At 39.6% G+C, this 16,180-nt stretch overlaps 1 protein-coding gene across 4 annotated transcripts in view; it reads right to left on the bottom strand.

The window, feature by feature from the left end:
• Window positions 1–14,575, bottom strand: part of MARCHF1 (membrane associated ring-CH-type finger 1) — a gene marked incomplete at its 3' end in the record, with an annotated part of 457,967 nt that extends 443,392 nt beyond the window's left edge. For 3 of the 4 annotated variants that reach the window (XM_082838694.1, XM_082838693.1, XM_082838695.1), the window contains exon 1: window positions 14,382–14,575. In XM_082838694.1, coding sequence (XP_082694820.1) covers window positions 14,382–14,480 — 99 coding nt within the window. In that variant the 5' untranslated portion in view covers window positions 14,481–14,575. The remainder of the gene's footprint in view (window positions 1–14,381) is intronic. The other variant, XM_082838692.1, reaches the window with a different exon arrangement.
• Window positions 14,576–16,180: the final 1,605 nt, after the last annotated feature.

Here is a 16,180-nt window from a genome sequence, read left to right as displayed (position 1 = left end):
TGGACCTAGAGATTGTCATACTGAGTGAAGTCAGACAGAGAAAGACAAATATCATATGATATCGCTTATATGTGGAATCTAAAAGAAATGAAACAAATGAACTTATTTACAAAACAGAAATATAGTCATAGATGTAGAAAACAAACTTATGGTTACCAAGGGAGAAAGGAGAGGGTGGGGAAGGATAAATTGGGAGACTGGGATGGACATATACATACTACTATATATAAAATAGACAACCAAAAAGGACCTACTGTATAGCACAGGGAATTCTGCTCAATACTCTGTAATAATCTAAGTGGGAAAAGAATTGGAAAAAAAAACAGATACATGTACATGTATCACTGCATCATTTTGCTGTACAACTGAAACTAACACAGCATTGTTAATCAACTATAGTCCAATATAAAATTAAAAAAGAAATTAAAGTTAAAAATAATTCTGTGGGGTAAACCTACTAGCTTGAAAAGTTATAGTAAGCTGTGGGGCTCTATTTTTACTGCCTTGAGTATCATCTGACTGAGAACAGGGATGCAGTGTGATCCAGGACGACATCAAGCTGCCTGAGTGGAGAATCGCTCATTACTCTGCTCTCCCCTGGGTCCTGGAGGATCCTGGGGCCAATGAGACCACCCAGGAACTACAATGAATCATCCCCTAAGTCCTTCATGACAGATCAATCATGCATGGGGCATGCTTCAAAACACAGCAAAGCAGACTCTGGAGGAAAAAGAACAGGACTGTCTCCCCATTCGGAAGTTGAATCCCCTCTAGAATATTCCCTCCAAATCCTTTTCCTGACTGATTGAACCCCTCAGTGGCTCAGGAGTGCTTCTGCTTCATGAATCAGGACTTCTCTTGTCAGAATGAAACAGCCAGTTCTCAAGATTTATAAGTCCTTATGTATAGCGAAAAAAGATTCCACCTCCTTACAGGACTACTTCTGACCTCCGTAATCATACTTCTCCCACATGATGGATGTGAACTCTATGAGCACCAGGAACTCGTCTGTGTGCAGAACAACTCTATCACCAAGTGCTACATGCTAGCAGATAGTTAAAACTCGATACGTCTTTGTTAGCTGAGTGAGTGAATGAACGACAAATGAATGGAGTCTCAAAGGCTTGAAAGTGCTGTTTCATAGAAAGAACGTTAGAATGTAGAGAACAATGAGTGAGAGCCAGCAAACCTGGATTCTAGTTTTACATCCATCTCAAAACTTGTAATATCTTAAGGCATATTTTGATATGAACACTCTGGTTTTTTTTTTTAATCTGAAAAGAGGAGTTTGGTTACTTTTAATCTAAATTATCATCAGACTCTGACATTGTGTCCTCTTAATTCTAGGTTATGCATTCTAGTACTAGATAGAACATATTTAATCCCTCCCCTAGCTCAACTCTCCAAATACTTGGGAAAAATGTGATTTTATGCATAATATTTATTCTCTAAGACATACATACTCTACATATGCTCCTAAATTTTTATAGAAAAATCGTTTTGAGCCTCTTCACCTCCTTGGGTTGTCCATTTCTTGGAATGCTTTGGTTTGTCAACAGTGCTTTTAAAATGCAACAGCTGGAACTAAACCCAACACTGCCAGCAAGTTGCAAGTTCTGAACAGTACAGACTGAAGGAAGACCATCACGTCACGAGTGCTACACACAGTTTCTTCTTCCCACAAATATTTACTGTAGGGCTGCAATGCACCAGCCCAGCTCTGGGCGCTGTGGCTATAAACAAGGACAGAGACAAAGCACTTCTTCCTTCTGTATCTTATTTTCAAGGAGGAGTAGACAGGTTAGGTAATTTTGGATTGGGATCTATATTAACCAAGTAAATAATACCAAGGAGTGGGACAGAAAGTGGGGTAGGGGGCTGCAGTACTAAGACAAATTCAGACAGGTGGGTAGAGCCAGACATATAAAGAAGTAGGGGGAAAGCATCACAGGTAAATGGAAACGGTAAATCCTACCCCTGAGGCAGAACTGAGCTTCATGTACCCAAAACTGAAGAAAAGCTCGCAGGTACTGGCCAAAGAAAACCCAGGGGACAGTTTTATTACATGTAACCTAATTGTAGTGATTGACAGTTAGGCTAGTTCCAGTTTATCACAGTAGACTTGCCAGACAGGTTGGTCCTGTTAGTGAAAATCCCACAGAACCAAATTTGGTGGAGAGCATGGGGCAAGGAAAGACTTAAAACAGGGCCTTCACCCATGTACGTTTGAAAAAATACACTTTCCATGAGAAAGGTGTGCTGGAGAGCTACTATATTTAAAGGTCTAGGGGCTAGGTGAGAAGATTTGATCTCTTCAGATACTGTCTAACACTGAGTCTTCCAAATACGATATTACATATTTAAGAAGTATGTATGCCTTTTATATTGTCATTCAGAATATTATAAAAAGAGTGAAATATGAATTAGCCAAGGGAAAGAGCCGTGTCAAAAGGATTCTGCAGTTTGTATTTGATATTGTTCAATTGTAAAAAAAATTAAAATACACTCTACTTTTAAGTATTAGATTTATTCATATTGCAAGGGATAGCTGTACTAAAAAAAGTCTTAAATATTAAAAGATCAGCTAGGTATGGAAATCTAAAGGGCTCGATTTAGAAGAATCAGAATTAGTCACTATCAGAGTAACTGTTAACAGTTGTAAAGTTAATTTAGCAGCTGAGATTAACCAATCCAGCAATGGCAGAGATGATTTATTTATATATATATATATATATATATATATATATATATATATATATGTGTGTGTGTGTGTGGTATTAAAATAGGTTGTCATATCCTTTAAAAAAACAATGTGGCAAACACAAAATCTGTATTTAACCTCTTCAGGGACTCTTAGAACAAGCTGTACAAATTTATCAAGTGTAAAGGCAGGCTTTAGAACATAAAGCTTGACCATATATTGGTATTTTGAAGAACCCTAACACCAGCCTTTAAGAGACTGTTAGTGACAGGTGGAAAGATCTCAAGGAGATTTGATCAAGGATGGGAAATTTAGGAAGAAACTGGTATTGGAGGTTGAAATAAAGGGTGAACATTGTTAGTGACAGAAAGTTTGGCAACACTCTCACATATGATGAGAAAGTAGCTGAAGAGGTTTACAGGCTGCATATGACAAGATACCAATGTAGAGACAAATGGAAAGAGAACTCCAGTTTTGAAGCAAAATTTAGAGGAAATATAAGGGAACCAGGCCTTGCTCCTTTTGCTTAGAAATAAACTTATTTTTCTATCCTTAGTCTCTCCCAGCAGAAGAGTTTCAAATTAAGAAAATGCCTCAGTGCAAATCTCAAATCCTGGTTCCTCTCAGGTAAACATCTCTGAGTTAAAACGAATTCAAGGGAATGATTATAAAAATTCTTCAGGGGGACTTCCCTGGTGGTCCAGTAGTTGAGAATCATCCTTCCAATGCCAGGGACACGGGTTCAATCCCTGACTGGGGAATGGAGATCCCACATGCCACAGGGCAACTAAGCCCGTGCGCCATAACTAGAGAGCCCACGCGCCACAACTACTGAGCCCATGCGCCACAACTGGAGAGGAGCCTGCAAAGAAGATCCTGCATGCCACAATTAAGATGCAACACAGCCAAATATATAAATAAATAAGAAGAAATTAAAAAAAAAAAAAACTCTAAGAGCTTAGAAGGATTAGAAGCAGTGCCTTGTAAACCCTTTCCAAGAGAGAAAAGCCCTCTAAGGATCTTCAGAGCATCCCTGGAAAGTTCCCCCTGTTAAACATGGGGATTCTGAGAAGGCTAAGATCCTTGTCTCCAGCTGTCTCACAGGAAGCCAACATAGTTGAGTTGATCTTGAAGAAAATTTTGCATATGGCTTTTGTCTAATTAAATGGATTATAAATCAAAACACAGGAGACCTACAAAATGTTTAAGGAAATTGGTCAGCTTTGACTGAAAAGGACAGAGACAGTCCAAAGTGAAAAGAGGCCTTGGCCATTTTTGGTGAGCAGGAAGCAAGCTTGAGAGGGCTTCTCATCTGAAGTACAGACGGTATCTCATAGCAAAGAAAGAATAAGGAAAAGGGAATAACCAAGCGCTAGGGAGCAGAACCAAGAGCCTCAGGAAACTGCGTCTGGGAGGCAGGAACAAGCCCAGTCAAAGAATGTGCAACAAGTACCCAGATTTCAGAACTATTATGGACCAGGGTCTGCTGTGAGTCTCTTATTTCTTTCTTCGTGAATAGGAGTGTCTAGGGAGGTGATTCAACCTTTAAGTGTTGAGTGTGTAGCAGAGAGACAGTGTGTTTCTTTATTTTAGAATTCATCATATTGAAAACACCCATCCTAGAAGTACTGCACCCAAGAAGCCTCACTTGCACCTAGATAGCTTAGATGACAAGATCCTGGACTTGTTAGTTGATGAGAAAATGGATTGAGACCTGAGAGGGCTTGGGGAAAGGAATAATTGTAGTTTGCACCCTGGAATGCAAAGGAAGGTGTGTAAGTAATTGTGACCACAGGTGAGCTGTGGTGGCTTTAAAACATGAGCTCCAATTTATTTGACACTACTTCCATCAAAAGGTGGGCTTGGGCTTCCCTGGTGGTGCAGTGGTTGGGAGTCCACCTGCCGATGCAGGGGACACGGGTTCGTGCCCCGGTCCGGGAAGATCCCACATGCGGCGGAGCGGCTGGGCCCGTGAGCCATGGCCGCTGAGCCTGCGCGTCCAGAGCCTGTGCTCTGCAACGGGAGAGGCCACAACAGTGAAAGGCCCGCGTACCGCAAAAAAAAAAAAAAAAAAAAAAAAAGGTGGGCTCTATATCCACTGTCCTTGGATCTAGGTAGGAATGTGAGCAGCTGCTTTGACAAACAGGTTACTGCCTAAGAGATGTTGGGTGACTTCTGAGGCTGTAAAATGAAAATCAATGCAGCTTCTGATTTGTTTGTTGGAAAATTCACACTTAGAACTTTGTGTCTCCATGCAAGAAGTCTGGCTACCCTGAAGTACCATGCCTGCCGTGAAGATGCAGAGACATGAAGAGGTCATGTGTAGGTTATTCAGTGGGTGGTCCTAGTCTTCTAATAATCCCAGGTCAGGTGCCCAACATCGGAGTGAATGACCTCTCAGATAATCCCAGTCCCTAGCATTTGAGTCACCTCAGTGTCATAGACTGGGAGTCACAGACTGGAAGTCAGAGCCACGCACAGCAAAGCGTCTCAGTGTGTGCTGTCAAACACCTAACCCACAGAATTCATGGACATTATAAGATGGTTGCTTTAACCCATTAAATTTTGGGGTAATTCATTACACAGAAATAGCAACCAGAGTAGGATCTCATAGAGAAGTTGTGAGTTACCATGGAAAGCACATAAAACTATTCCTATTGGACATGTAGTATTTAACAATATTAGATATAATAACGATGATTGTTATAAATACATTATATATATTATATTAACGTCGAGATTAGAGAAAACTGCCTTTACCCTTATAGCGCATTCATTTAGCAGGCTGGGAAGAGAGATTATCTGTTAAGGCTGATTACCAGAAATTACATACTAAGCCCAGAATTTCTGTAGCTTGAGGCACCTGGGAGAACATGGTCACCTCCTTTGCTGACATCATACAAAGGCAGAGTAACTGACACCTATTAAATATCACCTGTAGTGTTAGCCAGTCCCTGTAAATCAACTCCCAAGGATCTCATATTCTGTTCTCCCAAGTCAAATTCAGCATAGTGGCTTTTTCTTAGGCATTTCTACTCTCCAAGTTATTTCACTGAAGTAGAAAGCACTAATGTCCCTAAAGAATATCAGAAGAAAAAAAAATAAAACTTTTCATAGAGCAATTCACTTAGAATTAAACCAGGCCAGTACCTCAGGTAAATGCTGCAGGTTCAACAGTTGTAATAAAGTCTTCACCCTTCAGTTGAAGACCATTTAAAAGATCTTCAGAACAATTTAAAAGATCTTCAGAACAACGTTACTTTGTTAAGAAGAGTGTTATTTTGATTTAGAAAAATGAAAAAAAAAAAAAGACCATTTCCCTAAGTGCTCAGATATTCACAAGACAATCCTATGCATGTAAACTTTCAACAAACTTTCCCTTTCAGTATCATTGGTTATTTTAGTTTTTCATAGCATGGGCTATTCTACATGATAACTAAAGAGTTGTTAAAACGAAAGGAAATTGAGAGCATCACCCCCATAAAGATGAAGAAAAGTAAAAAGAATTATCAAAGAGATATTTACAATACTTAAATTTAAAGGCCCATGAAATGTTGAGAAATAGTAGCATAAGTAAAGAACACTTGGCAATATGTTCATGGAACAGAAGTGAAAGATAGCATGCATTTTTCTACAAATTCTTTTGACACTAGAAAATTCTTGGTTTAGCAGCTGTGAGATTGACATTCAGACAGTAAAGAAAAGCCATAAGTTAGGTTTCACTTATCTAAGGCAAACAGAGAGTTTAAACACAGAAAGGTCAGAGTGTGGGCAAACTCTGAATAGCAATGAGCTAGCTTTTTATTTTCATTATTTTTTAACATCATCATTATTATGAAAGGCTCAATTTGGGTCTTCATCACTAAGGGAAGATACTAACTAATGGGTCTTATTCACTGCAAATAATAAACTATGTTGATGAAAAATAGGGATTTGATTCCTTTTCCCACTTTTATTTATCAAACACTTAATGGTATTTATTTTGTCTCAATGAATCTTCCTAGCATTTTAGAAATATTAACTCATCTTAATTCTCATAACTTTGTGAGGAACATCTCACATTTGTCACTATTTACATATGAGGAAACTGTGGCACAAAGATGTCAAGTAATATTGCCGAGGTCCCACCACTAAAAGTGGCAAAGCTCACATTTGAACCCAATTAGTTTTCTTCCAGACACGTTTTTAACTACCTTGCTCTGTTGCCTCTCCACATGTAACATGCAAGAGATTTCTTCTAATTCTAAGCCATGACATTTCTATTATGCGCTCACTGGACACCAAACAGAATCCCTGAGTAAGAAGGTAACATTGCCAGTCACCGGCAAATCCTTTACTGTGTTATTGGCTAATGATGAGCAGATATCACTTCGTCCAAAACTTGAATGTACTACAGTAGTCGTTTCATACTAAATGGTCATAGAGAAAGTAGTTTTAGATTAAAACAAAACCATCTTGCTGGAATTTGAATTTTTAAAGCTTTGTAAAATTTACAATAACAAATCTCTTCCATATTTTGTAACTTTATGAAAATTAATTTTGAATAAAACTGGAAAGTAAAACTGCTATGGATCTAAGTCTGCACAACTGGAACACAACTTTCAGCCACCACGAAGCACTCACAGCCCTACACCACTGTGTGGAACTTGTTTAGCATTAAGTGTTTAGGTTTACAGGTAGGAATAATTACTCTCTGTTAAAAAATGTGACCATTTGTGAAAACATAGCCGGTGCCTCACTTAACAAATGTTTGTTCTCTCTGTATCTCACGCCTGAGCTTTCCAGTGCCCTGCAGCACTGCATGTCCAGCGGTTTCCTGGAGCCAGAATTCTTTCCTAAGAAGCTCTGTTTTTGATGTTGACATCAAAAGCACAAATCCTAAAGAATTCCAAGCGCTCCTGTGTATCAGAGCCTGTGTATTCTTTGGCAGCGGCTGGGGGAAGAGAGCCCTCTGCAATTGTCTTCTTTGCCTGCCGCATCCAGATTTGCACCAGATGATGAATGGAGCCATCACGTCAGGAACCCCACACCCAGAAACACTCTGCCTGCTTCTGCCTTTTGTTCTAAGAGCCAAGTCTCATCACCAGTTCCACCCTTGTGTCATGCCTATTTCAATTATTTAACAGGGTTGCAGAGACAGGGGAGAGAATTAGTATTGAATAGATGTCATTTCTCATCCCCACCTGGAGGTTATGAAGGCGGCTGCAAGTGGCTTGAGGTGATTTCGTAGGAATGAGCCGGGGGAAAGCAATGCTCACACCGCCATCCTCCCCCTTCAGCGGTACCTCAAACCTAGAGATTCTAAATCCATCTTGGCATCCTCAGTGCTCCCTTTGTGCTGCAAAGAATCGAGTTAAATGTTGGGTAATCAGCAAGTTCTAAACATCCTGATTAATAAAACATGGGTAGCTACACCTGCTCCTCCCATGATCCTAGACACTTCCGCGTCAAGAATTTTGTTCTACAATCTTTCAAACACAGTGATCACACTGAGTCTCATTAAATCAGCCATAAATTCATAATAATTTCCAAAATCCACACCCGAGGAGTTTTAACAATCTACCTGCCTAACTGAGCCCACAATTTAAAAACTACTGACCAGGGTGTGTCGGCAATTACTTTTTTCATTTAATAGTCAATAAAATGTGTTATTCAGTCTTACTGATTAATGCAATTATCCACAACATCTGTTTTAAACAAGAAAAATTAATGTGAATTATGCTAATTTTGTTTCTGAAAGCAAATAATAATATGGAAATTTCCTGGTTTTCATTATAGAAAAGTCTTTCAATACTACTAGCATGCTCAGTGGAGTTCACGCTAAGCACATGGGACTCTAATACACAATTTAGACTCAGGAGAGTCCTTGGAAAGTGTACTTCTGGAAAAATGAAAAGTGAATTAGCCTTTCTACCCCCTGGCATTCTCCCTGTAGCGTCGGGCTCATTCCTGCTCAAAATGCATTGCACTTGGATAATACAGAGCATTCTGGGTAAATGTGCACAGGTTATTCATAAATTAATGTTTGTGATGGCTTTACCTGGAACCCGGCTCTCTCCAACCTCAGAGGTCGGCTGCTACACTTTGGCAAAGAATCATTTAGGACCCTGTCATGCTGTAAGTGACTTAACATCCAAACAAGAAAATGGCTTAAACAATAAAGAACATATATTGAATCATTTTGTTTGGTTTTGAACAAGGTTTGGTTTCTAGCAAGAATTGACACCATGGCTCAACTGCCATCATGTAGAACGTATGTTTTCTTTCTCTCCTTCTGTCCTGCCTGTTTCCAAGTCAGATTCAGCATCCACAGCATCTCTGGTCCCCTTGAAGTGCCAACCTTTTCCCTCACAATATCCTGGTTACAGACCTGAAGTCCTCATACAAACCATGCAGAAGAAGAGAGCTAGTCTACTCCAGAGGTTTTCAGAAAGAGTAAGGCTTCTCTTCCCAGGAAGTTTACTAAAGGCTCCATGTGTGCTATCGATTCTGATGGAGCTATGTTTCCAGTGCTGAGCCATTTCCTATGACAGAGTATTATGATATACGATTGGTTTAAGCCCATCAAGGCTGTCCTGAGTCACCTGGCTAAACATGGCAGGGCTGGTTCTCTGAGCACTGTTACTAGAAGGCAGAATGAATGATGGGCAGCAGATAGCAGGTGTCCACTGAAGGTGAGTCCCACCCTGCCTTAGCTAAACCTGCCTTTGGGGACAACCGTGTCCCTGGGTGTCCAGAGTGAAGCACGGTCACATGGTTATATTAAAGGAGTAACAGAAGAAAAGAAAAGGCTCTCACTTTTGAAATGAGATCTAGCAAACTTACTTTCTTCTGCGTTTACCAGTAAACATACTTTTTTCTCTAGGGGACAAGCTTGAGATGTTAAGTGAGTTTCTCAAGGTTAAAAGGCTTTGGTGAAGCCAGGACTGCATTTCAGGTACTCTGAATCTCAGTACAGTATCCTCCCTACCAAACTCTTTTGAGCATTATTATTTAGTTTCACCTTATTTTCTAAATTTTAATAAAATTAATTCTAGGTATATTCTATAAATTGGACCCATTTTATATTGCATCTAACCTATGAGTCATGGGCAGCTAACCCTAACAACAAGAAACCCAAACTCCCCCATTCAGAGGTTAGCCGCTTTGAGGGTTACATGAACTCTTTTAAGTTTGGGGATTGTAATTTTGTGCCTTGAAAGAAAAAAATCAGTAAATTCAGTAATAATAGAAAGGACAAAGAAACTGGCAGTCAGAAGGCCCATGTTTTTGTCCCAACTTTACCACTAACTACTCATACGACGTAAGCAAGTTATTCATCCTCTCTGGGTTTCAATTGTGGAATTAAGATAAAGAATTTTTAAGGGACTTTCTGATTCTGGAACCCTTTGATCCACAAATTTTGGTTAAGCAATGGGAAAAGTCTGTGGTACCTTAATTGTAAAGAAACACATAGAATTTGGAACTAGATTTGCCTAATCTCAAATTAGGCTCTGGCCCTGGGATTAAATATGTTATTTAACTTTTATGATTTTTCTATGATTTTTCTAATTCTAAAAATAGAATAAATCTATAATATATCCACTATTTCAAAATGAAGAATATTCCAAAAGCCATATTTTTTTCAATTCGCCAAAGTTCATGAAGGGATTGCCAAGTAAGAGATCAGCCACTACTTGGAGTAAGGAAAGGCATCCCTTTGGGCTATCACTGGAAAGACAAATAGAAGATCTTGAAAGGGGTATCCTAGGAAAAAGGAAGGGAAGTTAAAGATTCTTTAAAAAAAAAAAAAAAGGAAAATTGAAGTAGAGAAATATCATAAAATTGTGAACGCAGGGAAGGAAAATGTACATATAAACAAAGGTTTATTTGTTTTTGTTTTCTTCCCCCCAAAACCCTTCTAAAGCACGGTTGTCATGCATGGTCAGTTTGAGAGTGAGGAAAAGTAGGAAGGAAAGGGTTCCAGCCTTTTCTCCTCTGACGCGGCCCCCATCATCTGAGGAATGATGGAGTGTGCTGATGGAGGCCTGGCAGCATGCAGGGCCAGTAGCAGGAACACTGGGCTTGGTCCCTGGTTTATCTCCACATTTGAAATACAATGGATCTTAGGGACATTTGCTTATAAATTCCACAAGGTCATGAGGAGTATGTGCTACAGGGCAACTAAACACTGGACTTTGTACAATCCTTATAATTTCCTGTTATAGAGTATGAAATTAAAATACCCCTGAGGTCTAAGAATTTGATTATTCCCCTTGTAAGAGACAGATGTCTTATAGGCCCAGATCCCTAGTGTGAATTAATTGCAGCCTAATAAGTGATGTTAATCTATGTAAAACAGAAGGAAAAGACTGGATTAATAGAAAAGTGGCCATTTGGAAAAGCATGCAAATGAGTGTTAAAGAAGCTAAACTGGTCAGTCTCTGTCTTCAGTGAGAGGAGGAGAGCTCTGGACAGGCCTGGAGCTATGGAGCTCATCAGAGGTGTGCTTCCCCCATGGCCTTCTCAACATCCCGGCTTTCTCCAGGTGTAGACGAACTAACCCCACCCCAAACCATCTGACTTCCCTCCTGATTCCATGCTACGAAGGACGGTCTGATTACGAATTTCCTTTCCAGAACTTTCCTGCTTGCAGTCAAGCATTTCATCACTAAAATAAATATCTCCAGGTACAAATTAATAAATATGACCAACTGCATTGTACATACACCTTCTGTAATTTTGATTAGTCCATTCGCTTCGTAAGAGATGGATCATCTCTGGTTGTGCTGATAAAATCTTGTGTCTGAAATGCAAGCCTGAGGCACACTACCCTTTAACTGCCCAAGGACCTCCAGAGCCGATGTCTCTGGAAGATGAATCTGCATCCTTCCCTTGAGCATTAATACAAACTATGTCCAAACTGGATGGATTATGTTATTTTGTGTTTTGCACTTCCAGGGTTAGTTAACTAAATAGATAAATGATTATAATGTTATACCATGCAAAATACGTCAAAATGTATATGCATTATAAAGCTTGGGGTTAGATTTATTATTTTTTAAGATCTTTGTCTATGTATTTTTTACAGCTTAAATCTTCTGGAGTGTAATAAGAGCTACGAAATAGTTTCCAAATTTTCTTTTTTATATGCCCAAAAACAAACAAAAAACTAGATGTAAAGTTAATAGATTAGTATATTTGAAAGACTCTAAGTTTCTAAAAGAACAAATTAAATTGACTCACATTTAAATTAGCAAAGTCTTAATTCTGAAATTAGATGGTTTGCCCCATATGCACATGTATTATTTGGATAACTTTAGCACAGGCAAAATACATTAAGGAAACTTCAAAGGAAGATACGTCTCATTTGTTCAACCATTAGGAAATGTCCCCATGTATACCAGATGTATTGCCTTCCTTTGGAGAGAATCAAGACTTGAAATTACAGAAATCATTGCCCTGAATAGATTCTTTTTGCTTTCCACACACAGGGTATGCTGTTTAATTTATTCAATTTAAATGGCATTCACAACTTTTCTGGACTATCTATTTAGTCCATCAAGACAAACAATTTAATGGCTCATAAGATTTAACAGTATGTTTCAATATACTCTTAAAGAGATATTAATTAACTCCATCCTATAGAAAACTAAGATGTACTTGAACCTGAAATGAACTTCCCTTTATGATGCTCAGAACTGTCTCTTTAAGAAAGTAATATATAAGCTGGGAATTTCCTTTATTTCTCTCATAATTAACCCAATTTTCCTATAGAATGTCCACTGACTCAAACTGTGACATAGTAAGTGTGTTTGCCCCTGAAGAAAACACAGCTGCTCATAAATGGAAACTTTTTCAAAAGACTTTTGAGGATTTCTAAAGATGTGGCTTAACATCAATATCAGGATAAAGATCGTGGCTATTTATATTTGAGGTTGAATGATTTCATTATTATTTCTAACAAGGAAACAACCAAGTGTGATTTATTTAAAAAGTCACATAAGCCACTCCAGCTTTACCTGACTCATTGCCAAGTAGACATGAACAGCAGGAGATTTCTGGTGGTGACATAATGCCAAAGAAGGGGGTGGGAATCAAAACAGTGTTTTCATTTCCAAATATGGTTCAGATGTTGATCATTATGGATATTAAACAAAATTGCCACCCAGTATTCTCATGTGAAGTTTCCTTCCAAATCATCTTAGGATCATGCAAAGAATCTAGATGATGAGTAAATAATGTATAACTTTCATAAATCTTGCTTTTAGCATTTTCATACCCATTTTCAGAATTGATCAGTGTCTCTCACTCCACTCCCCACCCAATAAACTTAAGAGATGGCTCTTTGATTGTCTAACAATCACATCACCAAGTCAAAAGAAAGCCATATCATAGAGAATAGTTCCAGTTAATACTTAGCTGATAAATTTCCTCACTTTGCAGATATTTCATTCTCAGAAACTCCACAAATACGCCATGAGCCTATGGCAGTGCAATGACTGGAGTAAAAGTGTCTGTCACTACATGAGTCAGGCACATCTTCCAACGTTTCCTACAAACTCTAGACACGCCACGATCTGCTTGCTCTTCGATGACATTTTCAAAATCAGTACAAAGAAAGTACAAAGAGGCTACACATGTCTTTTCTCCCTTGAAGGTGATTCGAGTTCATTACTCTCTTCCTCTCAGGCTCTCCTTGACACTCCACTCCCTTTGTTTCCTTCATTTTGGTTTTGTTTCATTGCCCCTTCTGTCCCTACCATCCATTCTTAAGAAAAAAGAATGAACATGCAGAACTAGACATGGGGAAAGTTCATTTTCTACAAAGCTAATGAGTCCTGAGGACTAGACAACAGCTACGTTGAGGGAACAAGAGGATTACAGATTCTAGCATTCTGTCTCAAGATCCCTTTTAGGGGAACGCAACAACATTTATAATATTTTCACCCAATATCCTTGAGTCTGTTCCATCTCCTTAAAAATGCTTTGAAATAAGTTCCCAGCATCTTTCAAGCAGTTTCACTTAGAACAGCCCCGGCTAGATTTCACTGCAAAATACAGCCTAAATGTAATAAGTTGAATATTCTATTTCTCTAGCCCATGTAAGTTTCAAATAATGCTTGAAGAAAAACAATACAAATGAAACAGACATCAAACAAAAGTAATCCACACACACCCCTGAGAATGAATACGGAAGCAGTAGATCGTATGAAGCAGTGAAGTCCCGTCCTAATTCATATTATGTCATCAGCAACACAGCTGTCACAGCTCTTACTTCTCTGTCACTTCGTTAACAAAGTTATTTTCAAACATTCTAGCTTAAAGGGCAGTGGGCAAAATTAGCAGCCGTCAACAGCCCCACTGTCTGAAAATGAATGACAGCAATGTCACAGCCATCCAGGGCAGCCCTGGGAGCCATCCGAGTCCAAAGTGACTCCGTAGGATGTTTAGACAAAGAGAAGTTTTTATCTTTCAAGCAGCAAGTGTCCTCAAGGATTTGGTTCCTTCGTTCAGAAAATAAAGGTTACACTTAATACGTTTCCGTTAGTTACCAATGATTCCCTTCCAATGGACCATCACACACAGAGAGGGGCAGCCCAGCTGCTCTTAAGCCGTGGCCACTCCTGGGGGCACACAGAGCAGTGCTGGCTGCAGCTGGCTTGGCTGTCCTAGTTGATCAAATCAAACCTCCTCTTACCTCGACTTCCTTGTTCTTCTCTTTGTTTCTGCCCATTGAACTTCTCCCATTGCTGGCCGTCTCCCGGGTGGGGATTACGGAAATCTGGTGGAGGGGCATACTGGCAGGGCTGCAGGTGGCCAGTCCCTGACTGGATGCCTTATCTCTTCACTCGCCCTGAGGGGCCCACCTGCACAACTGTTCATATCCTGGCTTTGCCAAGCTCAGTTCTAAACAAAAAGGGGGAAAAGAGTGTTTGAGACACTGTGCAGCAGAAGCCAGGGTCTCTGGCCAAAATGTCAAACACACTGAAAGGGAATGGAAAAGAAATGCAAGAGCAAATAATCCAGGGAGGGTTGCATCTCAAAAGAACGATTTACTGCAAGTCATAACTGCACCGCTTTGTCACTGGAGCATCCCCTCTCCCCTAAGAGCATTGTGGGAGACAATTCAATTTCTATGGTACCTAATAACTGTCATGGAAACCAAGGAAACGTAGGTCTCACAGGCCCTTATTAGCAACCGCTTCCTTTAATGGCACAGACTCCCATATCTGCAGCGGCTGCCACTTCTGTTTTTGTTTCTCCCTGATTCCCCAGGAGCCCGTTGAGCACCCAGAGACACCGCATCCTGCTGACTAGGTAAATAAGCAGAAGGCTGAAAAGCTTAGTGTCCTATTTGGAGCCAAATCTCTTCCTTGAAAGATACGGCTAGCTGGCTGTGCCCTTAATGCACCACGATAATCTGCTTAGGTTAAAGGATCTGCCTTGAAGTGAAGAGAATCCAACGAGGTGTTGAAAAAATAAGAGACAGAGAAAGAGACTGGGAACAAGTGCAAATGTCTTTCTTTGACCGGTTATTAGAGAGAGCTGCCTACTGCCTGCACTTCCTCAGTGAGACACCAGCAACAGGAGTCAGGGCATCCTTACTCTGAGGCTTGGAGCCCCAAACTGCCCATTTCTGCTTTAACTGCAACTCCTGTGCTCCCGGAAATATATCTGTTAGAACCAAGAGTATTTTCTCCTTGCTTTTCCAGGAAGGGAGGAGACTCTGCTAAGGACTTTACTGTCCTCTTTATAGATATACAATTTGGAGAAAATGAATGGTTAATCCAAATTACTGCCCTTCAAATTAAAAAAAAAATCCAGTCTCTCAGTGGAGTGAATTCTCAAAATATATTAACTTTAAAAAAATCCTTTTTCTCCTGTGATCATGCTTTGTTAGATTTGCTATTCTGTTTTTAAAAGGACAGACTTTTCTTTTCTTATTTTAATACACGCAATTTCTATTTTCCAGACGTTATGAGTAAATCAAATCTCTCACTATCTTTTGTGCTTCTTCACCCCCAAAAAAGCAACATTCAGGAAATTTGTATTTACATGTCTTCAGGCACTTATGTGTTCAAATTTGTCCCTAATCACTAGGAGATATTCAAAGTAGTCTCTAGCTGCAATTCACCTCTAACTAGCTTTGTATTCCATAACAATAACGCCATTTCTATACGACATTCCAATTTGCTTAAACTCGGGCAAAGATAAAAAGCGAAAAAGGTAGCATTCTCATTAGCAATTAAGCCAAAGATCAAAGATTGCTAAAACTCTTTAAATGTTTACTGAAATGAACACTTTGATGTACTTGCAAGTTTAATCTATTTTCAGCCTAAATTTGCCCCCTCACAGGAGCCCTGGCTCTCTGGCCACCAGGCTCATCTGGGAGATTTCATAACAGGGGGATGGTATCTGAGACTCACTTTACGATGGACTCAGGTTCAGCCTGTCTGCCGGGAAAATGTGAAGTAGATGCTTCTTTAATATATCACA

This window comes from Leucopleurus acutus (genome assembly GCF_964270905.1).
Source record: "Leucopleurus acutus genome assembly, chromosome: 4".
In the NCBI taxonomy this organism is placed as follows: Eukaryota; Metazoa; Chordata; class Mammalia; order Artiodactyla; family Delphinidae; genus Leucopleurus; species Leucopleurus acutus.
Note: the sequence above shows the minus strand (reverse complement) of the source record. Positions and strands in the feature narration are given on the sequence as shown.